Raw genomic sequence first — 27,567 nt, forward strand, 5'->3', positions numbered from 1 at the left:
TCTTTCTTTTGGTAGTTTTGGCGTTTACATGATCATAGAGCACAATGTTCTGTGACACTTCAAAAAATGCTGGCAGCCAGGGGCTTTCTGATCAGGAAACGGGCTGGCAGTTAATGAGTTAACCATATAAAAGGTAATTTTAACACATACTGGCTCCAGAAAATGACTTAAAACGTGAAAATGTTGCATAGTAATAGAATAAACTTACTGGTTTGGTTGTTGTACCGTTCTATATAGTACAAATAGTGGATGGCTCGGTTCTTGGCCTGAAGAAAACACATTATACAGTGCTCAGCATAAATGAGTACACCCCGTTACATTTGTCAGAAAACCTTTAGTTTCCTTTCAGAATCAACTTTTTCTAGGAGATACCATATGACAAAATACTCCCACAAATGTGGGTCACTGATTGCAAACAAGACTTGTTAATATGCGTACATCATAAAAGGGATTTTGCTAACAAATCCATTCAAGCCCATGTTGCAAAAATGAGTACACCCTCTCTTAGGAGAAAAGCCACACTTACGACTGCAAAATTCAAGTAAACAGGCATTGAACCACAGGTGAGTCTAATGATTAGTTTAAGAGGTGTCCAGCAGACAGGTGACTATAAAAGGGCGTTACTTAACAAAGAGAAGCCCTTCCCATTTCATGCTGTCAGCAGTGGCTCCACACCAAAGAGAAATGTCACAAAATCTGAGAAAGGAAATCATTTCTTTAGACAAAAAAGGTGAGGTCTACAAGAAGATCAGCAAAGCTTTACATAACAGTCAGAATACTGTAGCAAAGGGGATCCAAAGGTTTAAGAAAGATGAAAGTGCAACCATCTTACAGAGACGTTCGGGCTGTTTACAGAAGTTAACCTCTCAGCAGGAGTGCCTTCTGATGAGACGGGTTGAAGAAAATCACCATGCAAGTTCACTGCAGTTAGCTAAAGCAGTAGAAAGCCAAACTGGAGTGACCGTTTGCCATGACACCATACGACGCACATTGCAGAGGAATGACATGCATGGGTATCGTCCACGAAGGAAGCCTCTCCTAAAGCCCATGCACAAAAAAGCACATCTAGGATTTGCTAGGGCCCATGCTGGAAGAGATGAGGACTACTGGGACTTTATATTCTGGAGTAATGAGACAACTAATGGTTTCTAAACTGTATGGCGTCGTGAAGGTGAGGATTTAAAAGAGAAATGCATGGTGCCTACGGTGAAACATGGTGGTGGCGGTGTCGTTATGTGGGCTGCACGAGTGCTGCAGGTGTTGGGGAACTGCATTTTATTGATGGCATCATGAACTCAACAATGTACTGCTCTATTCTGAAGGAGAAGATGCACTTGGTCATTGTGCACTTTTCCAACACGACAATGATCCAAAACACACATCTAAAGCTACTGTTGCATTTCTCAAGAAGAACAGGGTGAAGGTGATTGAATGGCCAAGTATGTCTCCTGATCTGAACCCAACCCAACACCTGTGGGGAATTATGAAGCAGCAAGTTGAGCATCATTCTCCATCCAGCAGCCAAGCTCTAAAAGAGGTTATTCTTCAAGAACGGAAAAAGATGGATGTTACAATATGTCGCCAACTTGTTCATTCCATGCCTAGAAGACTTGGTGCTGTCTTTGAAAATCATAGATGTAGTAGTTTTTGTTGCAGGGTGTATTCAGTTTTGCTTCAACCAGTTTTCGTAAAACTGAAGATTTTGTAATCTAAGTTACCGGTATATTACTAATCTTAATTTCATGTTATAGAGTTAAACAAGTGTTCGATAAAACCCAGCCTTGTGAAAATTCTGGAAATTGTTCTTTGTTCATTGAAATGCTGGTTAAAACCTCGTCTTGTCTTCTGATGAGAAGGGTTGAAGAAAATCACCATGCAAGTTCACTGCAGTTAGCTAAAGCAGTAGAAAGCCAAACTGGAGTGACTGTTTGCCATGACACCATACGACGCACATTGCAGAGGAATGACATGCATGGGTATCGTCCATGAAGGAAGCCTCTCCTAAAGCCCATGCACAAAAAACACACCCAGGATTTGCTAGGGCCCATGCTAGAAGAGATGAGGACTACTGGGACTGGGACTATCCGGGTCCAGGTTGCGGGGGCAGCATCCCAACTAGGGAGTTCCAGACCGTCCTCTTCCTGGCCACCTCCACCAGCAGGACCCCAAAGCGTTCCTGGGCCAGATCGGAGACATACTTTCTCCAATGTGTCCTGGGTCGACCAGAGGGCCTCCTGCCGGCAGGAAATGCCTGAAACACCTCCCTGGGGAGGCGTCCAGGAGAATCCTAACAAGATGCCCAAACCACCTCAACTGACTCCTCTTGATATGGAGGAGCTGCGGCTCTACTCCGAGTCTCTTCCGAATGCTCGAGCTCCTCGCTCTATCCCTAAGGCTGAGCCCAGCCACCCTGCAGAGAAAACTCATATTGGCCGATTGTATACATGATCATGCTCTTACGGTCATTACTCAAAGCTCATGACCATAGGTGAGGACTGGTTAACCCTACCCTACCCGTAACCCTAACCCTAGATCGACTGGTAAATCGAGAGCCTTGCTTTCCGGCTCAGCTCCTTCTTCACCACAACTGACTGGTTAAGCGTCCGCATCACTGCAGATGCTGCCCCAATCTGCCTGTCGATCTCCCCCCCCTCCTTCCCTCACTCGTGAACAAGACCCCGAGACACTTGGAAGTCCTCCACTTGAGCCAAGACCTCTCTCCTGACCTGGAGCTGGCAAGCCACCCTTTTCCAGTCGAGAACCACGGTCTCTTCTTACTTTTTAAAGGGGGTGTACTCATTTATGCTGAGCCTGTTTTTATTTTTACAATAAAAACAGGCTCAGTGATTATTGTAACAAAAGAAAATTACACAATCAAACTTAATAAAACATTAATAAATCAATATAATAAAACATTTTGCAACTGAACAGCTGTCATAAAATCATGTGCATGAACTCTGCACTTTTACCTTCCTCATAGCTGTGTTTCGGTCTGCTGCTTTACCCAACGCAAAGCCTAGATAGATAGATAGATAGATAGATAGATAGATAGATAGATAGATAGATAGATAGACAGATAGATAGATAGATAGATAGATAGATAGATAGATAGATAGATAGATAGACAGATAGACAGATAGACAGACAGATAGATAGATAGATAGAGAGATAGAGAGATAGATAGATAGAGAGAGAGAGAGAGAGAGAGAGAGAGAGAGAGAGAGAAAGAGAGAAGAGACCGTTATCTTCACATCTGAAGGACAAACTTTAGGATTCACATCTACTTGGATGAACAACACCCATTTAAGAAAAAACAACTTATTTGTGGTTAAATGCCACAGCTTTCAGGGAGGGTAAACTTGTTATCTCAACATAAAAGGTGTTTTAAAAGACACATATAATGACATTTTTCTGGAGTTATAATAGTTCTGTGTCCAGTATAAAACATGCTTGTGAAGTAGTTTGCACTAAACCCCCGTCACAAAAAATGATTTCAGCTGTTTTGTTCTTGACATTTTCAGTAGCTTCCAGAATGAACCGTTTCAGAGTGCCGTCCCTTTGAGAAAGCACCTTACCTTTGACGAGTTTAAAATTAAACACCTACAGTAAACCACCACTTTTAATTCTGGCATAAGTTTAAGTCATTTTAAAGCTTCTTTCCCGAGTATTTCTCTTATCCGATGGCACCATCTAGTGGCTGACAAGCATATCACACAAAAAATCTGTTGCTCTGTTTGTTCAAGATGGCGACTTCACGTTTCTGTTTATAAATGTGCTTCTGTAGCCGATAAACAGAGCTAAAACATTTGTTTTACGAGTGTTATTCTCATGTCATGTTGTGTTCTCATATATTTATATTTTAGAGACGAACTTGTCTGTGAAAAGTTCATTAACTCTGCATCAGCCGAGGCATTCCTTAAATTTGAAGCAAGTAAGCGGTAGTCTAACTCTATTGGTTAGTTCTGGTGGGCGCTCAGTTTCCTATTGCACGGATCTCTGCGGGGCAGGGGGCGTGCTTAGTACAAAAAATAGATGTATTGCTTACATTTTATCAAGAGACAATCGCTTTTATGGATTTCAGAAAAATCAAACATCATTTCTGAAAGGGGAAAACTTTGGAAAGCAGCTTTAATGAAGGTTTGTTTATTCACAACAGATTTTTCTGAGAACTTTTCTCTATCATTTCGACCAAGTATAATAGAAAGAATCAAACCTGCAGCTCCGTTTCCATTTCCCACGGCAACCAGACAGCTGATGGACCTCTTCCTGCCCTCTTTGGCAGTCATATTGAATACACTCTTCACCTACAAAACATAATAAATATATGACATGCATGGGATGGTTTGCAAATTACAGAAAAATGTTAAAGGTAAATTTACACTGCACTAAGACACAAATACAAAATGCTCATAATCAGTTTCATGTCATCAACCAAATGCAAGTCTTAAAAAGTTGACCATTGTATGTAGTAAATGCTTTATAACACTTTTTTTCTTATGCTTTATGTGTCACTTGGATAAAGGTTGACTTGGTCTTCTCTATTGTAATTATAGTCTACAGTCAGCCAATAATAAAAATGTAGAAACATTTTCTTCCACTTTGCCAATAAAATCTGACACTTGACTGTGTGTAATGAGAAACTCTGTTCAATGTGTAAACACAGGAAACTCAATGTCCTGCATTATGCTACTTAAACACCAGGGGGCAGAGTAGACACACCAGAACAACCAGAGAATAAGAGGGATGAGAAAACAGGGATGAGTGGGGGCAGAAGGGATTAGAGACACGAGTCAGAAGGAGGCAGGTAGGACCTGGAGGGGATGAGGGAATTGTTCCAGGAGAGATGGAAGGAGAGAAAAACAAAAACAAAGAAAAATCAGAGGAAGCAAAGCATACATAATGCTTCTTTGCACATGAAACAGCTCAGAGGAGAGGTGTTGATCCAAACGAAGAGACAAACAAGGTCCAGCAAGAGCATAAAACAAAACAGATAAAAGAAACATTTTGAAAAAATAGAACCTGCAGTGAAGTTCTGAGGTATTGGAACATGAGAACCTCAGAGGCGATGACGGTTAACGTCAACTTGGACAACTGAACGTGAAAAAGGGGTGTGTTGTGACTTGATAACAGATATGTAAACTGCTGACTGTCCCCAAAAATGTCATGCAGAACACACACACACACACACACACACACACACACACACACACACACACACACACACACACACACACACACACACACACACACACACACACACACACACACACACACACACACACACACACCTAATTAACCAGTTTTATTTTTCAAAGCTGCATTATTAATGACCTATTTAACATTTTATGAGACAGTAAAGTTGCCACAAACACAATCACGTTTGCACAATCAGCTTGTTTAAAGTTATGGTATTTCCTATTAAACTTAATAATAATAATAATCATTACTATTAGCAGTTTTATTAAAAGACTTGTTTTTTCAACACATTTACAGTGTAGTATAAATGAAAGTCTTGTGAGTTGATCTCTGAGATAAACAAGTTCTCATGCTTCTGTTTCAGGAACTAGAAGTGGGCAACAGAAGAGTTGAGCGTCAGACGGCAGGATCTGGACTCTTATTTACTGATATTTTGTATCTGATTGGCTAACAGCAATGCGGCTCTTCCACGGCTTCATTCACTCTGCAATGTTGATGTTTTATCCCCACAAATAACAAAGGCTGCAGGAGTTCTAACAAGTTGTGAAGTTGCTAATGCTAACGGTTAGCTTCTACTAGCTGTTAGCTTTCTCTGCACAGGATTTGTTGCAGGATGAGGGGTTTACATCCCTCTCATGGAGTAAAAGGTCAGTAGATGTGTGTTTGTTTACATATTTGCACAGTGCGAAGGAAATGAGCGACAGCTGATCAGTCGGTATGATCGGTTCTGAGAGGCGTTCATCGGAATTTGCAGATTGTGTTATTTTTTCAGTGGCTTCTTCTTCCAGTCTGTCGACAGGGCATCAAAACTGGGAATTGGAACAAAAAAAACCTTGAATTTTCCAGCAAAAAACTGACAATTAGTCTTGGTTCCAATCAATGCTTGATGTCCAACCCTATATCCCAGTGAACTTGGCCTTTATGTTTATGATATTTTTCTATTCAACACTATAAGTAGCCATTCTAATTAACTCACTGCTCATCAAAAACCACAGAACAATGGAAGTTGAAGGTTTTCATCTTAAAAGCTGTGACTGGACCATCACCGGCTCTTTGGGGCTCATCATGGCCTAAGATCATGAGCTGTTGTGACGTGTCCTTCGTCAACAGAAAGTGACAGAGCAGAGCTGAATTTCAGCTGAAGGAACATTAAAGTTTAGCTCTGCCTTAAGCTTTCCTCCTTATGTAACGCACATATTTCAGTTACAGAAACAGGAATTGACTTGGGGCGGTCACAGCAGTGAGACTGGAGTTAGAGGAGCAGCGACAGTCCTGCAGGACACAAAAAGCACCAGATAGTTGACCTTAAACATACCTTCTTAAATGTTTAGTCGTACATATCGTTTTTGCATATTTAAAATGATATTTGAAAAAGTTCTGTGGCTTCAGGATCATGAAAATGATCTGCCACATCCCATAAGCTTAAGAAAAAATACAGATTCTGCAAAAATGACATTCCAGGCATTTTCTGTAAATCCATCAAATGATCATTGTCAGGTTTCCATGCTGCTTGGGGTTACTATAACTGGCGCCTCTGAGGACGGTGAGCTTCAGGCAGCATTTGTCATTTTAGGTGAGGATGCAGCAGCTTCAGCTGAGCGTTAGCAGCAGAGCAGATGGGATACGTTCTTTTTTTTTGCCGGATGAGCGACAAGACAGCAGTGGGAGGATGTTTCTAGCATGCACTCACTCATGTTTAATCTGTTATTTTCTCAATCTGTTGCTTCTTGCATGCCTGTGTGTATCTGCCTATTTGCTGCTCTGAAGGGGAGGACTTTTCTCTGCATGGAAGGAAGAGAAGTGAGAGTGTGAGAAACTTTCTGCTGCATTAGCACAAACCATCCCTTGCCTTCAAACGACTGAATCTTTAACAGGGTTACCTTATCCTGCACAAATTAAATATTTAATGCATGAAATTATTTAATAATGAAAACTGAATTTGTTCTTGTTTGCCATGCCTTTAGATTTTCCTGCATACCTGCGAGCTGTTTGCATTTGTGTTGCAGAGTTTTGTGTTCTTGTACATGAGCGTCTCGTTCGTAAACCCAGGCTCGTTATGTATGAAGCTTCACTAATTTAAAGTCTAATTTAATTTTAAATCTAATTTACTTTGTTAGCCAAAAGCAAAAATCCGTCTGCTTTTTAAAATGACAACTAACTGTAGCTAATTTAAATCTCTGCAGATTGTATTTGTATTAGACACTGAACTCAAACACCTATGACGTTACCACTCATAACTGACCCGAGTTTATTTTGTCTCGCCAGCTGTTTACTTGCACCAAAAGTTTCAAGGTTGTTGTTTCCAGGGTTTTGTCACCGACATCGCTCCATCTCTGTTAATGAAATCACTGAATCCCGTCCAAGGGGCTGCTGTTTCACCTCAACTCTTGGCTCTTTTTTTTAAACGTTACCCCGGCTATCTGTCATCCTTTCTTCTCATTCTCTACAGAAAACTTTGTGAGGATGCCAGCCGTGTACAAACCATTTGTTTTTCTTTTTTATTGCGGCTGTATAAGCGCTACAGGTCCTTACATGTCTGCGTTGTCCACAGTGAGATTCATCAGAGCTTTTCTCCATAGATGTACAAGTAGCTACAGATAGAATAAACAACTTTCCACCATCATCACACAAATTATTTTATTATTTTTATCTGAAGACATGAGCGCAAAAGCTACAAATTTAACCTCTTAGCTTTTACTTTATTTCATATCTAAAGTTTCTTTAAAAGGATATTCCACCCCAAAGTGAAAATGTGTCTGTTGACATATTCCCCATAGTTATATAAGTTAGAAAAAACTATTTTTAACCAGTCCAGTGATTTTCCTGAACTGGCTGTACTCTTTAGCTTAGCATAAAACAATGTAAATGAATGGTACCAACTAGCCCTGAGTGTGAGAAAGTCATTAAAATCACTCAATACTGATTCTAATTCTGCTTGATGGCCTTAATAATCATTCTGGCTGCAAGTGAAAATAAGTAACACAAAGAAATCACTAGCCTGGCAAGCCAGATTAAATAAATGCATTATTTAGGCCTAGTCCACACGTAGCCGGGGTTTTTTGAAAACGAATATCCGCCCCTCCAAAAACTTGCATCCACACCACCGTGTTTTAAAAACAAACTGTCCACACGTACCGGGATAAATACGTTGTTAAGGACATGCCAGACCTGTAGGCGGCAGTACTTCCCCCGTTCTTAACCTCGTCCTTCGTCTGTGGTCTTCCGCAAGGAGCAGTAATTCCGCTTGCAATAACAAACAAGCAGAAAGCGCTTGGACAATTGATGGATCGGGTAGTGACAGAGCGCAGCTCTGAGGGCATCCATGCTGTCGGCTAGTGTAAACACAGGTCGCACACGTGATGTCAGCATTTTTTTTGTCGCGGAAAGTGCCGTTGCGGACCTTAAAACTCCGGTTTTGTCCGTCCACACGCAGACACCCAAAATGGAGAAAACGCAGATCTTCACTTTGGCCGGAGTTTTTAAAAAGATCCGTTTTCGTGTGAAAAAACTCCATTTTCGTGTGGATGACAGGCCAAAACGTAGAAAAATATCTATGTTTTGGCAGATCCCCGGCTACGTGTGGACAGGGCCTTAGTCTGGCAAGGCTCCATTGATGGCCCTCAGTCATGGGGCGGGTTCTACCGTTGTCTTTCAAACGATCTTCGCATGCTACTGGACAATGAACAATGCGACATACTCACCGCAACGGATGTCGGTAAACGAGGGGTCTGCTGTTGAAGAAGGCGAGAATAAATCCTCTTTTCTAAAAAAAAAGGAACTTGAATACATCTTTCTGCTCCTGATTCTAATAAAGCTCACGTCCAAATAGTCCAAAACGGATGCAAAAGCCATTTCAAACGAGCTGTCGCCATCTTGTTCCACTGTGTTGCATCACCCCACCAGACAAATATGGTGCTTACACATTAGCATCGACACGGTCGGGGTTTGGTCAGGCTGGATGGCGTGAGTTCGGTCTCGAACGGATGGTGTAGTGTTCACATAAAAATCCGAGGGACTTCTCAGGAATGCAGAAATCCCAGAGCCTGTGGGCTCTGAATGCGTGTGGTGTCCTCCATAATAAGGTAAACAAAGGTGGAGGACATGAGCTGTGTTACTTTTGGAGACTCTGAACCACATTAATTTTAGGTCTGCGAAAAAGAGTTGCCTCGGCATCGAAAACGCTAATCTGACCTGTGTGTGAAACCAAATTCCGGAGCCGTTTGGTACCTTTTGGGGCCGTGCCGACACTAATGTGTAAGCCCCAAGAGAGGGCCCTGATTAGCCCACAAAGCAGATAGGGTGCTGCGATTGGCTCACCATTGTGGACTAATCACAGCTCTCTGTGTGTTTGAAACCCCTATAGAGCTGTGATTGGCCAGCCAGAATGCTGCTAGGGGCTGCAGAGGTTCCAGTGGAGCGTTCCTAGACCAAGCTTTGCAAAGCAAGAATTTGGTCTACTTCACTAGGCTAGAGAATCACAGGTTCCATTTTAGACTTGGGACTTCATTATGACAAAGACCAGCTGTAAGCTTCTGCTGGAAGGTGCAAGGGCATGATGCTCAGACACTTACGTAACTATAAGGGATATAGCAACAGTCAAAATTGTATTTTGTGGTGGAATATCCCTTTAAAGGCTGAGAAAGAAAAGTGAGTTTGTAATACTTTTTCACATTTTGAAGACTCTTTTTATAAAAAACCTTTATGTTTTAGAAGCCACATAATATCCAGAGGTTGGGGGACAGATGTTTGGTTCAAATGTAGATTTTTATAGAACCGTTGGAGCTCTTTTTATGATTAATATTAACATTATTATTTGCTTTAAGGTTTTAATTGCTTCTAATTTGTTGTATTGCTTTAAAATAGTTTTAATGAATCTGTTTACGTATTTATTTCTGATGTTTGGATGATTGTAGCATGGTGTTGCCGTGTCACCACTCTGTCTAAAGCAAATGTCTCCCAAGGAAGACAAATAAAGAAACTTTGATGTTTTTTTAGAACCAAAAGTGGATTTTCTTTAAAATTATCTTTTAAGAGCTTTAAAATCATATATATTTTATTAATTCAGGGGTAATTCATTTCATCCACAAACAATAACTAGAGCATTATTCAAAAGCAAAGCCATAATGTTTTAGTGCAACCATGCTGTATTTTATGAATGGATCAGAAAACTCAGAATGTGGGGCTCAAAGTCCTGCCTGCTTGCCCACATGGAAAATGTTTTATAAGCATCAAATAATCTAATTAAAACAAATTATATAAAAAAGAACATACAGCAAAACGTTGAGAGCTATGTGGAAATACGTACCGCAGTATTTTATTTTATTTTTTGTCTTCTGCTTCAGATTTGTGTGACTGGTTATATGTGGATTGTTTAAAGCAGGTAAATCCCTAAGAAGATTGTTTTATTTATCTTCTGCACACTAAGGTAACGCAGCAGTGGTGCTACATTTACTAACTTCTGTAAGTAAAAACAACATGGGGCAATGGTTTCGTCCAGCAGGCTGCAGTGAACCCCATTTTCTGATGAGCACAACCTTTACAGCTAACGGGACTGTTTATTTTTTATAACTGCACTGGAAATGTTGCACATCGGCATTTAAAGCAAGCTGCCTTTGCTTATATTTTTAAACAAGATGCCTCATTTTGTCCACAAGTTATCACTTCCAGTTGAATTTTAACCTACATGTGAGATGCTACAGTAGGTAAATGTGCTTCTGTAAAAAGAAGAGGTGAGATTGTACCCACCTCAGTGGAGAAATTTCCATTAAACCTAGCATGTGTGTCAGGACTGATAAATACAAACCGCCACAGCAGTTCTCAGAAGAAAAAGCTCTTTAACTATTACCTACAGCACTCAGAAGACAGATGTTTACACGTGATACTGGGTCTAAAATTACTTGGACAGTTAAAATGCTTTGGGGGTTGTTCCATTAATGTCCATTTGAGGCTGAACCAAAACATAGCAGCAGCTCCTAAAACATAGCGGAAATTTGTTTGCTAACCAGCAAAATGGAAAATCTTTTACTAAAGCAACACTGTGGCAGAGCACATGGGGAAAACCTGCAAGACATGCTGACTGGCCATAAGCTTTTGGAACTTCATAGGCGCGGATGCCAGAGATGCAGGGGCAGACTGAAAGCAGGAGCGTGGGGTGGGGACCCCTGTCATCCTGATTGCCCACAAAACACCGGACGACAACCCAGAGGTAGTGCTGGGCAACAAATCAAAAATTTCTGACTCTTATCGTGATAATTTTTCCCTTGTCAAATAATTTGATAATAAAAAAATTAAAAGATGTGTGTAGGTTGGCAGCATTCATGTCCCTTTAAGAAGCTGTACCACCTTGAGTCACATAGAAATGTGACTCAACTAATACATGCGACAGCCCCATCTAGTGGACAACTTTGGTTTCTGTGCATACCTGTAGTCATCGTCCATTTATCGTTATCGAGGTGAAACCTTCAATATATCGTGATACTGATTTTAGGCCGTATCGCCCAGCCCTACCCCGTCCTTGCGGGGGCTCTCCAGCAGGCCCGTAAGGACGGATAATGGCATTGTGTGTCTCCGCATTGACGCAAACGCAGAAGCATGACTCAGGCTTAATTCAGTACTATATGGTATTTCCACCTCCACTCTCGCCCGCCTTCAGCTAGTGCAGAACGCAGCAGCTCGATTCTTGACTGGCACCAGGCAGTGAGAACACATCACACCGGTTTTGAAAAATCTCCATTGGCTCCCCATCTCCGGATAGAGTTTAAGATCCTGGTATTTGTGTTCAAATCCCAGGATCAGCACTTTGGTTGGCTCTCATGCCGTGTTTAAATGTGCTATACAAATAAACTTGGTATGGTATGGTACATCTTCAGCTACACCAATGAAAGTAACAAAAATGACTCTTGGCACCTTTGTTAAAAAGCCCTTTGCTGTTTCCACATCTGGTCAAACAGATGAACAGGCTGTAGTCCTAAGTAATGTGCACCAGTGTTATTTTCAATTGTGTTTACAAGTTTAGCACATTTTATTCAATTGGTTTGTAACAAGGCAAATCTGAAAATCAGGTTTACAGTTTAAACTTTGATCTTTAGCTGTGTGATTTTCTTTGCCAAAAATACAATTTAATTTGAGCATTCAGTACAAATTTTTTAATTTGTTTTGCAGTTAAATTTTGTAGCTGCAAATAGTTACACTGCATTGTTATCTACGATAAAGTGTTTACACATTTTGAACATTTTATTCAGTTGGTTTATAGCACAGCAAAACTGACATTCAGGTTTACAGTTTAAACTTCGATCTATAGGTGTGTTATTGTTTGCATAAAATATTTGAGAATTCTGCACTGCTAATTTTTATATTTTATAATTGTTTTCTGTTGTTTGATTTTGTACCTGCAAAGTAGATAAACTGTACTGTTAAGATTAAGTGCCAGTAGCTATGGCATAAACAGCATTTCACAGATAAAAAAGTTTACATTTTAGGGTACGTTAATTTTCCCAAAGCAGACAATTTGTTTATTTAGTACCTGTATATCATTAAAGACACACAGAATGTTAATAAAAGGTTTAACTGATATCTAGTTTCTTTATTTTTACATTTGAAGCTGCTTTAAACTGACGATATAAAAATAAATTGTGATTTAAATCAATATCGAACGGTATGGAAAAATATCTCATGATCATTCTTTTTGCCATTTCGCCCAGGCCTACCCAGCAGTGGGTCTGATGCCATCGCCCAACTGATGTGGCGGCTGCAGAGGCCCTGGCAGGGGACCGCCCAACGACCCAGAGTACTGGAACAACCATCTCCTGCACCACGCCAGCTCCGACACCACAGCGAAGCAAACGGTCCAAAGGGCACCACAACATGGCCGGGCTTATAGCTAATAATTATTTTTTTTATTCAGTGTGGATTTTTTAACTTCATGGCTTAACAATCATGTTAGCATTAGCTCACTGTTAGCGCTAGCTACTGCAGGCTGCAGCAGGGCTGTTTACGAGTGTTGTAATTCCGCTTTCAAGCAGGAAACCTATTAAGTGTTGCTTTAAATACCTTTAATGTTAACAAAATGAATATATAAACAGTTTGAATTGAAAATAAACAAACACTATAAACATTCTAACTACTTTGAGTAGTCAGCTACATATTTCTAAACAGATTTTCCCATTTTTCCCCTCCAACTTGTTTTTTTCCTCTCGTTCCCTCCATCCTCTACCTCGCCTCCCACCGCACGCTTCCTAATGCAGCCTCATCGTCCTTGGGAGACAAGCCTGTTATTCCAGTAAACCTCTTCCATTTCATTAGGCCTGAATTTATAGTGGTATACACACACACACACACACACACACACACACACACACACACACACACACACACACACACACACACACACACACACACACACACACACATATACACACACACACACACACACACACACACACACACACACACACACAGAGTGTATTTATAGAAGGTGATGGCACCATAAAAGTGTCTGTTGGCTTCCAGGGGGAAGTCTCGTCTGTGACACTGATCTTATTAATTCAGGGGAAGACAATAACTGTGACACACACACACGTTTCCTAATCCATTGCATTTATGGGACAGAAAAATGAATGCAAGTAAAAAACTTCAGGACAATTACCAAGAAGAGGAAAATGGCACACAGGTGAAAAATAAAAAGTGGAGTTAAACGAAAACCTGCCCTTTGATGTCCTATGTGTACATATGTGTGTGTGACGTTGTAGTGCTTGTGCTTTCAGTGCACCAGGACAGTTACTACTAATTAAATTTAAGTAAGACCTAGCATGAAATAGAAAATGAGTCCTGAGTTCCCAAAAGCTTTTAGACTTTCAGTTAACCATCTTAGTTGGAGTTTGCAGCAGTCTTCAGTCTATTTGAGAAGAAAATCCTTACCCACGAAGAAAACCCCAGATTAATCACAGACTAACATTATCTAGCTGCAATTTCAGGTTTCATCTGCGCACACGTGGTTTAGCAAACCTGATTACAAAATGAAAAGCAGATTTCTACCGTTCTCTATAAAATGCTGGCTCAAGCTGCGTTCGGTACAATTAGTGCTCTGAAAAGGAAACGTTTAATTTGTAGAAACAGCTTAAAGATTCTTACTGAACCCCAGAGATGATTATCAAAACAAGATTATATGTTTTTATCAGGGCTGGGACTTGATTAAAACATTTATTCTAATTAATTACAGACTTTGTAATTAATTAATCTAAATTAATCACATTTTAATCGTTCAGGAAAATGTGCTCTCAAAGTAAAACGTTTAATTAAAATTATGAGACAGAGAATCAAACATTAGACATGGTTATTACTGTAAACTAAAGCTTTTAATAAAAAAAATGCATTTAAATTATTCAAATGTCACTGTGTGATATGAAACAAAACCCAGATCAACTAAAATTTATAATTACAAATAGAAAACACCTGCAAAGGGTTCCTGAGCCTTTAAATAATCTCTCTGTCTAGATGAATGACTGAAATAAATTTGACTTTGCACCAGATTCTAATTTTTCCAGTTTCACTTGTTTGTATAATTGGGAGTTTTTATAAGCATTTCTACTCATAATGTAGTAAAAACACATAAATAATAATCCTTCAAAATGACAGTAGAACAGGCACAAATATGATCTAGGACTTAAATGTACTAACTTTCAACACCAGAGCAGGCATGGCATATTCTGAGAATGATCAGGAACACTAACTGGTTCCAGTTGGATGACTGGAGGATGATGGGATGATAAAAGATCATGGCGAGGAAATAATGTGACGAACAGGTGAGCGGACCTTCCTTACATGGGAAGTCCTGCTGTCACGTTAATAAGGGGATGCTGCAGACCCGCAGATTCACACCTGCAGCAGCGAATCTGGTGTGATCTCCAGCCTGATCAAAACTTTCTCGTTCCTCGCTGCCCCTGATACACTTAAGCATCCGCCCCTTAGCAGATGGCAGCTTCAACACACCTCGCTGCTTAATGATAGTAATGCATGCGATGATGTTTAGACAGTGACTCGTCTCAGAAACGTATAACTCCCCGACAGAATTGTTTAGAAAATCATCAGAAAAGTTTCAGAGTGTTTCTGTTTTAACTTAAACTTCTGTTTTCAACTTTAAGACACGTTGTCTGTGATTGTTTACAGAGTAGTGAGAACACGGAGCATTCTCCCAGCGACAGCCAGGTGCTTCTCGTTTGTCTGACTACTTTCATAAACTACTGTTAGGGCACAGAATTATTCTGTCTGGTGCTTTCAGCGCTGCACAGATGTTACGTAAATCTTAAAAATATAGCTTACTGCAACTTTTGTAAAGTTTCCGGTGCCACCGGGCGGCTGCAGCAGAGACGATCTCTGAAAAATGTCCGCGACACGGACTCCGTTGTTGTCTGGAAGTTTGTTTTTCAAGTTAAGAAAAGAGGCGGATGTGTTTCCTAAATCCTGCATCAGTCCAAGCAAGGCAACTTCTTTCTGTTTTTATTCCGTTTTAGTAGCCATTAGCCACTGTGCATTGTTGTGTGCCTCAGTGATATTCAGTCTACGAGGAAATCGTGCAATGACAAAAGTTCCGCTGTGCTTGAAATGCAAGCTGCGATTAAATGCGTTAATTTTTTTAACGCGTTATTTTTTCTAATTAATTAATCGGAATTAACGTGTTAAAGTCCCGGCCCTAGTTTTTATTAAAGCAGAGGCAGAACCGAATAATACATGGAATTAGAAATGTGATCGGTCACTCAGAGTTTCACGTAAAGGCTGAACGTGAAAGTAGTTTTCATCCCCTATTTCCTGCATTAACCACCAAAAGAATGTGTGTGTGTGTGTGTGTGTGTGTGTGTGTGTGTGTGTGTGTGTGTGTGATGCATATAAAAGCTGTTTTTAGTTAAAGGAAGGAAAAAACCCACTCACCTCAATGACACGAGAATCAAAGTCCTCAAATGTTTCTGTTCACAAAGAAAAAAAAGAATCTTTAGAATACTAACATATTTCAGACCCCCCCCCCCAAAACCCCCCCCCACCCGAAAGATGTTACTCCATAACAGCAGCCTCCTCACTTCAAACCAATTAGCAACAAAAGCTGAATTAAAGCAAAAGCTCTGAGAGGAAAAACATCAAACACACACACACACACGCATCTCAGCTGGGACATTAACCAGCAATCTGTACCAAACCCACCCTGATCAGAGACAGACAAGCAGCAGTGTTACAGCTGTCTGCACATCACAACTGCTGTTAGTGGATTTTAGGTGCACAAGTATATGAAGGTAAGGGAGCTTGTTTAAGGGGGAAATGAAAGAGGGAAAGAAAACAAAGAAGAGAGCAGAGAGTAAATAAATACGAAGCCTCGTTTAGGCTCAATCCAATTCCAGCAAAGAGCGAGGTTTAAACGTGTAATGAGGCAGAGGACAGGAGGCCAGCAGCAGATCCACCAGTGAATGAGCCTGAATTAGCTCCTGGTGGCTGTCACACTGCTGCTGAGGAACAAGTCACATCACAGACTGTTTTCACTACGTCAGATGTGTCTTTTTTCGGGCCAAACTTTAAAAGCCTAAAAAAAAAAAAAAAAAACCTCAAAAATTACAAAAATAACAAAGCACTGGAATCTGTCAATTGTAACAGTTCATTTTAAATTGTAATTAATTGGAATTGGCCTAAAATCTCCATCAGCAGGTTAGAGGTGTGCAAGAAGCAGAAATCGGTATCGGCCTTCAAATCCAGATTCGGTGCATTTGAGACCATCCTTTAATGTTTGTGAAGGATGGCGCTTTAACCGTTCTTGCAATGTCACATTGTCTCATGTTACTTATTAGAGCTCAGAGTGTGTGTTGTGAATGACCCTCAGCGACCAAGACACCAGAGAACAGCTCAGCATCTGTAAAACTCACTGAGTTACAGCCATGTTTGTGTTTTCTACCAGATGTGTAATGGTTGTGTAACATCTGCAAACTGTAACACACACAGCTAACAGCCGCCGTTACAGTGGCCAGGTGTGTTTCCACCGATCACAAAGCATTACGTCTCTGACGCGTCTCCGAGGTGTAGCATCACTTCAGCTCAGTAGTTCAGATCAGGCCAGACAGGAAGTCAAACACGGGAGCAGAGTAAGTCATCCCGCAACTTTCAAAATAAAAGAAACATGTGGATTTACAGATCGATGAATGACTGTTGTTTTATAAAGTGCCTTGGGGGGTTATAACATCCTAGAAGGTGCTTTATAAAAACAGAATCCTAGAAAATCTGAAATCGCTAATGCAAGAAAAAGAAGGAGGGTGAGAACTAGTTCAGATCATCACAGGAAGTGAGAAACGCCTTTTCTATATCAGGAAATGAATCCACTTGACATTTGAATCGAAGCCTCACCTTCATCACTACTAATGGGCTCCTATACTGACCTGTCACTCTTACCCTCCTGCACACAGCGGCCCAGACCTCATTATGTTGCTGCTCCAACCCCCCACCCCCCTCCACACACACACACACACACCCACACACACACACACACAGTCATCCTTACGTCCTCCTGGGCCGTTCGGTTTATCTGACAGAGTGAGCGCTGCCTTTCAGGCCTTTTGTGTCATAATCTTTACTCACTGTCGATCCTCCGGGCCGGGTTTTATAACATGTCTGAGTTAGTTTTTTATTTTTAAAGTAAAAATAAAGTCATGTCTTCACACACGACCGGACACCTTATATTTTATATTTAGTGAACATTAGTGATTTACCTCCATTGGGTCCAGGGTCAGGTGGGCCCAGGCTGATGCCGCCCCAGGAGTTCCCCGTCCAACCTCTCTGCCTCTTCACCTTCATCCTCTTCTTTTTTTCCCACTCATCCCTCTGACGCACTGCAGGAGGTCAAAGAATAAAACTGAACTTATTCCTGAGGAGCACAACAGGACAAAAGTGCTCTTTGTCGTCGAAAAATGAGGCGTGTAATTGCTGCTAACAGATGAGATTGCAGTGGAAACAAATGGGCAGCTTCTCACACCAGTGGTGGTTCAATTTCTCTAAATTAATACCTCGTTTCCCCCTGCAGTTTTTTCCTGGTGTTTCATGAAAAGGTAATTTCTTTCACAGCAAACGGTTTCTCCTTGGCTTTGCTTAAATTCCCAGATGACTGGCTGACAGATGTGATATTTAATTACAGCATCTGGGGTAAAAGATCTGGGTTTGGGTTGGTGATCCTGGGCTGACGTTTTTACCTGTTTATCTGCAGATGTGACTAAAGCATTTACCTAATTCAGCTTGGACTTCCTGTTGCTCCACCTCACTTCTTCGGCTCACGCTCTGCACAGAACCTTCCTTAAGCACGGGAGCATTCAGGCCAGGCCACAGAAAACCACCACGACCTGTTTAAGAAGACGAACATTAAGGGAAGGACAAAGACGAGGACAACATTAAAACAGATGCAGTTATTTTTTAATCAAAGCACAAATCTTTTTAACTCATTTTAAAGATAAATTTAAAGGTTTTCAGATAGAAGCCATGAAGTAGAGCTGATGAATATCAAGCTAAAAGAAGAGGGCGGCACAGGCATGGAGAACCCATTCAGGGAAAAATTATGAAAATGACTCAAACTGATATAACAAGAGCAGCGTGAATGAAGAGTAATTACCTCTATTAGCTGAGCAGTTCACTAAATTCATCAAAACTTTTGTTCTTTTTTTGATGTGTGATGTCCACTAGCTACTTTATTGAGATACACAAGCACCAACTAGTGCCGAAACCCTTTTGATAAAAGAAATCTAAAGTCATGTTTTGGAAATTATTTTTCAGTTCATCCCAACACAACAGACGTTTTCACCTTCGCCAATAAACTGTCCTCGGTTCAGGTCTCTCTTCAGTTTGCGTTTTGTTCGCTTCCCTCTGCCCTTCCTGGCGCCGGCGCCGGATTCTGCCAGAACACCCCTCCACAACTCCTCTGCTGTCACTGCAAAAAACACACAGACATGTAAAACTATAAAAAAATAATGCTTGTAATTAATTATTCACTGTATATATGAGAAGAAAACTACTTGTTGCTAGGGATGTCCCGATACAACATTTCACTTCCGATACGATACCAATATTGCAGCTTTCAGTATTGACCGATATCGATGTCAATCCAATACGATATCAGCCCAAATATCGTACATACTTTTACCTATTCCATAGTGTGGAAGGTATGAAAGGCTTGATCAAGTGATATTACTCAATTGGAGAACAAGAGCCAATAACATTAAGTATGAAAAAAAAGACAAATTTTGTTTAACCATTGGTTGCAATGATGTGAACTTTAACGGACTGCTAATGTCGGAGATTTTTGATACAGTACGATATAATCCGATACACTGGTTTTGGGCCGATATCAAATACTTTCGATATTGATATCGGAACAGGACATCCCTAATTGTTGCAATGCAAAAGTCCCCTTAAAATACAATAACATATCTAGATTTGTTTATTTCTGAAAGGTCTTTTGCTTTATAATTGTGTGTGTAGGTGGCAGAGAGCGAGCGACGGTATGGATGTGACTTTATTCAAAGATTAACAGTAAAAAAAACTTCACCGTAACAAATACATACAAAAATGTTTTATATTTTATTTTTGAATATTTGTACAGAATTATAATTCAGTATGTGTTACACTTAAAATGTACCCCAAAACATTACTAGGAATTCAGGAAGAGCGAACCTGTAACTGATGAAAATACATTTAAACAAAGAGGAATTTGTCTCTGGAATAAACTACCACCAGCTCTTCGGTCTACAACTGTGACAGTTACGGCCATGTTAATATTAAATTAGAGGTGTGACGAAGTCACTGCTTTTCAAGTCACAAGTCTTTCCAGTCAAGTCTCGAGTCAAAGACAACCAAGTCCAAGACAAGTCCAAAGACAATGATGTGGAAGTCAAAGTAAAGCCCAAGTCTTTAACTTTGAATTTTCAATTCATAATCAAGTCATCTGTCAAACTTTAATTTAATGACGATGATAATAAATAAATCCCAGAATTAAAGCTTCTTAAAGGTTCATTTATTTGCTCAAACAAGCAGAAAGTGCAACTGAAACAGATTATAAACAAAGTGCTGCTGCATTTAGCAGAACAAGATAAAACCCAGAACGAAGAACCACTTATGATTTTTGCCCACGTCGTGCCACTTTTGTGCTAAAATATCAAATATGCTCAAGTCATCATCAAATCAACAGATGCAAGTCGATTCAAGTCGCAAGTCATTGGCGTTCATGTCCAAATCAAGTCGTAAGTCTTTATAGATTTAATCAAGTCAAGTCAGAAGTCATTAAAATAATGACTCTAGTCCAAGTCATGTGACTCAAGTCCACACCTCTGTATTAAATAGTATATGATTTGCATAATGTCTGATTTTTTTGTAAAGTATTGTCTGCGACTCGTCTGTTGCTGCTACAAAAATTACTGTATAAATATATAAAATACATTATTATTCATTCAATTATGTCATAGAGGAGGTGGTTTCATAAGATACTACAGTCCTGCAGTATTTTTAAATTTTTTGTATACTGTTTATTATGTTTGTGTGCAAATAAATAACTAAATAAAAAAAATATCAAACATGGGAATGCTTTTTGGACCGGAACAATGAGGCATCAAGAACCTAAATTACATACAAAACCCAGTTTAGGACCAACAGTCTATCTATACAACAAAACATGTCTGCAGAAGTGTGTAAAACCTACAGAACAAACATAAAGTGGCTGAATAAAGTAAATATTTACAACTGCAGACATATGATCCCAGAGTCTATGTAACGTGACAGGTTGCTGGTGTTTGTGTTGTCTTGTGCTCCCAATGCAAACTGTGAGTCAGACCTCTGCCTGCACACGAGTAAGCCTGAAAACTAAGGAGCCATTAACGTGGGCAGGATGTGAAGCAGAGAAAAATTCTGCCATCAGTCCAACATGCTGTCCAAAGATCAGCATGCATGCACCTGCTTTATTGAGGAGAGGAATCACCTGCCACCTGGTTTCTACAGGTGAGTTAGGATCATCAGCCTCAGAAATACTAAACTGTGACACAAAACAGTAAAAAAAATTACTCACCACCACAGCTCACAAAACATGTTTAAGTTTATTTATTTGGCAGATGCTTGTATCCAAAGCAACGTACAATTGTAAACCTATAGGGCATGTTGTGATCTGTGGGGGAAAGCGGAGTACCTGGAGGAGACCCACACATGCATGGGGAGAACATGCAACTCCACGCAGAAAGGCTGCAGCCAGTTTTCAAACCTGCAACCTTCTTGCTGCAAGGCAACAGTGCTAACAACTGCACCACCATGCAGCCCACATACCAGCATACAGCTATACAAATACTAGAAATATCTGCTATTTTATTTTTGCTGTTGCATGCTGTTTAAAAATATATGTTTTCTATTTCAGTGATAGAGTATTTATTTTCTGTTCCCTCACTATAGTAGCTGGTCCGTAACTCCAGTAGTCACTGGTGAGAAATGGGGGAGACACCATGGACTGGCTGCCAGTCCACCACAGGGACACACAACCATTCACACACTCAGGAACAATTTAGAGTCACCAGTTAACCTGACATGCATGTTTTTGGTCTGTAGGAGGAAACCAGAGCACCCATACCCACACATGCATGAGGACAACATAGGCATGCAGCAATACGCTTTTCATTGGTCTTTTATGTATTTATCTTTGAGCTGTTCCCTTTGTGTGTGTGTGTGTGTGTGTGTGTGTGTGTGTGTGTGTGTGTGTGTGTTGCCTGTTTTGTTTTATTTGATGGAGACACATTTTTACAATATTTTAAGTAAAACTGAAAATGCATATTTGATCTTATAGTCTGTCATTTTATTTGTATCCAAAAGATAAAATCGATGGCGTGAAAGGTCCGTTTTTCTGCTCATACTCTGTAAATCTGTGCCATCATCTCATTGGTAAATATAACAATTTCAGTCTGTGCTTTTACAAGTAGAATCTGTTTCTATTTTGCAAGTTTTAGATGAGAGGAATTGTGGTTAAAATGGTCTTTAGACTCACACTTGTTGAAGAAGCTGCCCTGTCTGGTCTGCTGCCATGTTGTAGATGGAAATGTGAGGTTTCTCGGCAGAGAAGCAGCTGAAGCTCGGCTCGAAACTTGAGAAACTTGAAACAATCCCACTGCAGTTCGAAGTGATGCCGCACCTGAATGAGACACAATAACACAAGTGCTGTTAACATGGGGCCGTTTCACAGGATCTAAGCTTGCAGTAGTCATACAGCTCTGGTTATTCATTCACCCAAAACAATCTGCAAGAGATGTATCTGTCTTTTAAAAATAACACTTCCTTGTTCCCTAAAAACATTTCCTAAAGTAAATCTTAGTGATCACGTCACACTTCATAAAGGGACATTTTTTCAGCTTTTGTAGAAACCAATTTGATCATTAAGCTAGGCTAAAAAATACTTCGAAATTGATTATGCAATTTAAGATCCTCATAATTCCTACTAAACATTGTTTTCACAACACACACGCATAAATAACGATAACCAACAAGACCGATAGAAACTAACACTTATTCCTCTCAAAAACATATTCGACACCAAAGGATTATAACTTGTGGCTTAGGGGCAGCAGGACACACAGCCAATCATAACCGAACAGAAACGCATCTCTAATGAGTCCCAACACACTCCAGTGTACAAACCGACCTGTGATGTTAAAGCTCTGGATGATAAAAACGGACATAAATTACCTCCTAATGTAACGCGGAGGACACCGCACACCCGTACGGACGCCGCCATGTTGGAATCATGAAGGGTCCTTCCGCGGACAACATGGTGACTATTGTGTGCCTGCTGAAAAACAAACCAAAGAAGAAGTTAATATAATAATAATAATAATAATAATAATAATAATAATAATAATAATAATAATAATAATAATAATAATAATAATAATAATCAAGTCATCAAAGAGTTATTGCATATTACAAAGGCTGTTGTCAGGAAGGATCTCCAGTAGCGGTCAGTGTTGCAGCAATACTGAAAAAGCCTCTGACTGAAGACACTCTTCCGTTGTCGGACAGTCTTGTGACGAGAATGCTCAGGGTTGTCCATAATTTTCTTGATTATCTGGAGAATCCTTCTTTGCATGATCTCCTCCAGTGGTTCCACAGTCGTCCCCAGAACAGAACCAGCCTTTTTTATTAGGCTGTTGAGCCGTTTCAGGTCTCTGCTTCTGATGCTACTACCCCAACAGACGATGGCTGAAGAGATTACACTCTCAACAACAGACTTGTAGAAGATGTGCAGCATCTTGCTACAGACATACAAGGACCTAAGCGTCCTCAAGAAGTGCAGTCTGCTGTCTCCCTTCTTGTAAACGGCTTCGCTGTTCTTTCTCTAGTCCAGTCTGTGGTCCAGGTGAACTCCAGAGTATTTGTATTCCTCAACCACCTCCACTTCTTCTCCCATGATGGAAACACTGTTTAACTCCACCCTGTTTCTTCTGAAGTCTAAATTTATCTCCTTTGTTTTGTTCACGTTCAAGGTCAGATGATTGTTTCCACACCATGCCACAAAGCGCTCCACCAGCTCTCTGTACTCAGCTTCCTGTCCATCTCTGATACACCCGACAACTGCAGAGTCATCTGAATATTTCTGAAGATGACTGGTCTCTGATTTGTACTGGAAGTCTGAGGTGTACAGGGTGAAAACGAATGGTGAGAGTACAGTCCCCTGTGGTGCTCCAATGTTACTGATCGCCTGGTTTGATGTGCAGTTCTTCAGTCTCACAAACTGTGGTCTGTTTGTCAGGTAGTCTTTAATCCAGGCGATAGTTGAGGCCCCCACCTGTGTCTTCTGGAGTTTCTGGCAAAGTACATCAGGCTGAATTGTGTTAAATGTACTGGAGAAATCAAAGAACATGACACTCACAGTGCTGCCTGCTTTCTCCAGATGACAGTGGGTTGGTTGAAGCAGCTGGATGATGGCATCTTCAACTCCAACTCCATGGCGATAAGCAAACTGCAGCGGGTCCTGATATGTTCTAGTTTGCTTATTCAGGTGGACCAACAGGAGTCTCTCCAGGACCTTCATGATGTGGGATGTCAGGGCAACCGGCCTGTAGTCATCATTGACTGATGGGCGAGTTTTCTTTGGAACTGGAACAAGGCAGGATGTCTTCCACAGGACTGGAACCTTCTCCTGGGCCAGGCTGAGGTTGAAGAGGTGCTGCAGAATCCCACAGAGCTGCTCTGCACAGGCCTTCAGTACTCTGGGGCTGACACCATCTGGACCTGCAGCCTTGTTCCTGTTCAATCTCTCCAGCTGCCTCTTCACCTGACATCTAGAGACAGATAGGTGTGTGTGTGTGTGTGTGTGTGTGTGGGGGGGGGGGGGGGGCATCTCCTGACTTGGTTGAAGACAGATTTACAGATCCAGAAGAGTCCATGACTGCGTTAGTGGACAACACACACACACACACACACACACACACACACACACACACACACACATGATGGAATTGATTTCTCATAGAGAAAAATACAACCGTTCTAGAGAAAAACTTCAAATAATCAATAAGTTGATTTAGCATCTTTTGACAGTTTTACATTAATCCATACTCAAAAATGTTTTATTCTCATCACATTTTTAACAGTAACACCACAGAACATTGTTTTTTATTGCCTGTTTTCCAACGACCCTAAATTGTTGCTTTTTCTTTCAGGTCCTACAATTTCTACTGATTCGTTTAGCTGTGATTGGGAAGTTTCTCAATGTCATTTTAATAAATGAGTTGCATCAGTAGATATCAGAGGCTCTGCATATTTTCAGCATTGATTAATTTTCCCTTTTCTGAGTAAATAACCAGTAGGAAAGAAACAAAATTCTGAAAGAAACCCCCAAGATTTAGCTGAACGGTTGCACGTGGAAAACTCCCACAAAGAATTACTTATTTTATCTGATATCACATTAATATGCAGAGAGCATCGTAAATGTAATTTGAGGAGGAGATGCAAGAGAAAGGTGAAGTCAATAGGGAAATAGAGAGAGGAGGAAAAGGAGGGAACACTCAGGAGCTAAGATAGGATAATGGAATTCTGAATAATGCTGATGATGCACAGATTATGGATAGGAATAAATTTACAGGGAGGAGAAGCTGGAGAAAACCGACATTGTGACATATAATAGCTATGGTTAAAAGGAGCTCATGCAGAAAGAGACACTCATCACTGCAGGAGGTGGTTAAAGGAGAAAGAAGATTTTAAAAACACAGCTTAATAAGTTTTACCAGAGTCTAAAAGAAAATATATATATGTTTTTGATTCCCATTCAGCTGAAATGACACCAGTTTGGATTTTCTAAACAATCGATTAATCACAAGATTACAAGCCATTTATGGGCCATTCCCATCTGTATCGGGTCGGCCCGGGCCGGGTAGCGTAGGTTGTTTACATATCTGGGTGGCCTGGTATTTTTCCAGGCCAACCAAGGCTCATTCTCAGCCCTCTTCTCGAGGGGGTCTGCTTCAGGCCGACCAGGGCCAACACACCCACTGCTGACAGCAAATTCACACCTTCCATTAGAGCAAGCCTCTGATTGGTGGGTAGAATCAGTCCACATGGGCTTAAGACAAGGATGTGTGGAATCAACCGGGCCAGGCTGGGGCCGACTGGGGCTACCCGGCCCGGGCCGACCCGGTACAGATGGGAATGGCCCATTAGAATCTGCTGCAACATCAAAGGCTTTTCCATCAATATAAAATAAAACTATGTTACGCAAAAAAGCCTGGGGAATGATGTCTTCCTATCTCGTAAAATTAAGATTTCAAGTTTGCACAAATACAGTGAAGCACATTTAAATGAATGTTTTGGTATTAATTTAACATTGTTACAATTAATAAATTGTATGTTTCCTGGATATTCTGCAAGATATTTCATTCATTTGGTGTCTATTTTTTTGTTTAAACTAATTTCAAATACAGTTTTAGACAAACTGTATCATTAATACAGATCTGCGTGTTTGTTGGGCGTTATGAACAATTTTACGCATTGTGTGTACTTACCTTTTTTACTTATGTATAAAAACATTTCCTGCAGGGGTGTCGAACTCAAATTCCCACTGGGCCAAAATGATAAACTGGGACAAAGTTGCGGGCCAAACTCAATATTTTTTTAAAAGTGACGGCAAATGTGCACATTTTTCTTTAACTACAGAAAAGAACGGTTGGACCTTTTCATTTTTGCAGTAGCACTGAATGTGGAATAACCAAATTACACACGAGCAAGTCCATTTTAAATAAGGCACACATCAGTGGTATTCGTTACTTATGTTTACATTTTTTATTTTATTTTATTCCTTAAAATGTTCATATATTCAGCATTTCTTCTTATTTTTTTATCTTTTGAATCTTTTAAGTGGTTTTATGATGTAAAGCAGGCCAAATCATTGGAAACCTTTAAAAGCAGACTAAAAACACATCTGTTCTCGCTGGCGTTTGGACATTGAAGTTGGGGGAAGTAGGCCGGATATGGATTGCGAACTTGCACTCAGGATTTCTTATTGTATTTTAAATGGATTTCTTATTGTATTTTAAATGGATTTCTTATTGTATTTCTAATGGATTGCTCATTGTATTTTAAATGGTTATATGTCTGTCCTATTGTGGTGCTTTTTATTGGTGTACAGCGCTTTGTTTGTCCATTTTGGCCATGTTGTGAAAGCACTTTATAAATAAAGTTGATTTGATTTGATATTTTATGTTTTCTTGTTTATTCTTTATTTTTTACTCTCCTTTGTTGCTCCTGTAATGAATGTTATTGCTGCTGTGACACCAAGCTTTCCCCACTGAGAGACAATAAAGGGATTTTCTATTTTATTTCTACTTCTATTCATCGATCTGTAACATGTCCTGTTTTAAAGTAGGGGAATTTTTTTTTCACAGGCCAACAACATAAATAAAAAATAGAAATTCTCTTAAATGAAAATGCAATATCTCACCTATTAACTTTCATGCTTTGGAGCAGAAAAGGTTAATAAAAGCAAAATAATTCAATCCCAGTTTTCTCCACTCTGATTTCCTGTGATGCTCACCTGTTCCAGCCAGACCTGCATCTGTGGGGTTGGGCTCTGAGCTGAGGAAGGAGTTCTTCAGTGAGAAATATTTGCTCACACAGGTTTGTGCTGCTGGACATGGAGACCATCTGGACCACACAGTTGTGTCGGGGAGGGGGATAAAAGCTGCAGCAGCCACAGAGTCATAGTGACTTGAGCGTGTCACTAAACTGGAGTTAAATCATCTCGGTCTGGAAGCTGGTCGGTGCGCTTTCTATATAAGCAGCAAACAGATTATTGAGCTGTTAAAATCCATTTCTGGGCTTCAAAGTCGGCTAATTGCA

The 27,567-nt window shown here is 40.3% G+C and overlaps 1 protein-coding gene across 1 annotated transcript in view; it reads right to left on the bottom strand.

The window, feature by feature from the left end:
• The window catches only part of mrps5 (mitochondrial ribosomal protein S5), a 39,958-nt gene extending 16,941 nt beyond the window's left edge, over positions 1–23,017 (bottom strand). The window contains exons 1-9 of the mRNA XM_015944697.3: positions 22,921–23,017; positions 22,226–22,369; positions 19,013–19,138; positions 18,444–18,557; positions 17,934–18,053; positions 16,120–16,154; positions 4,214–4,304; positions 2,970–3,016; positions 209–266 (exon numbers count right to left, since the gene is read on the bottom strand). Of these exons, the coding sequence (XP_015800183.3) occupies positions 209–266; positions 2,970–3,016; positions 4,214–4,304; positions 16,120–16,154; positions 17,934–18,053; positions 18,444–18,557; positions 19,013–19,138; positions 22,226–22,369; positions 22,921–22,969 (784 nt within the window). The 5' untranslated portion in view covers positions 22,970–23,017. The remainder of the gene's footprint in view (positions 1–208; positions 267–2,969; positions 3,017–4,213; positions 4,305–16,119; positions 16,155–17,933; positions 18,054–18,443; positions 18,558–19,012; positions 19,139–22,225; positions 22,370–22,920) is intronic.
• Between the last annotated feature and the right edge of the window lie 4,550 nt (positions 23,018–27,567).

The sequence above is a fragment of the Nothobranchius furzeri genome, chromosome 12, assembly GCF_043380555.1.
Source record: "Nothobranchius furzeri strain GRZ-AD chromosome 12, NfurGRZ-RIMD1, whole genome shotgun sequence".
NCBI lineage: Eukaryota > Metazoa > Chordata > Actinopteri > Cyprinodontiformes > Nothobranchiidae > Nothobranchius > Nothobranchius furzeri.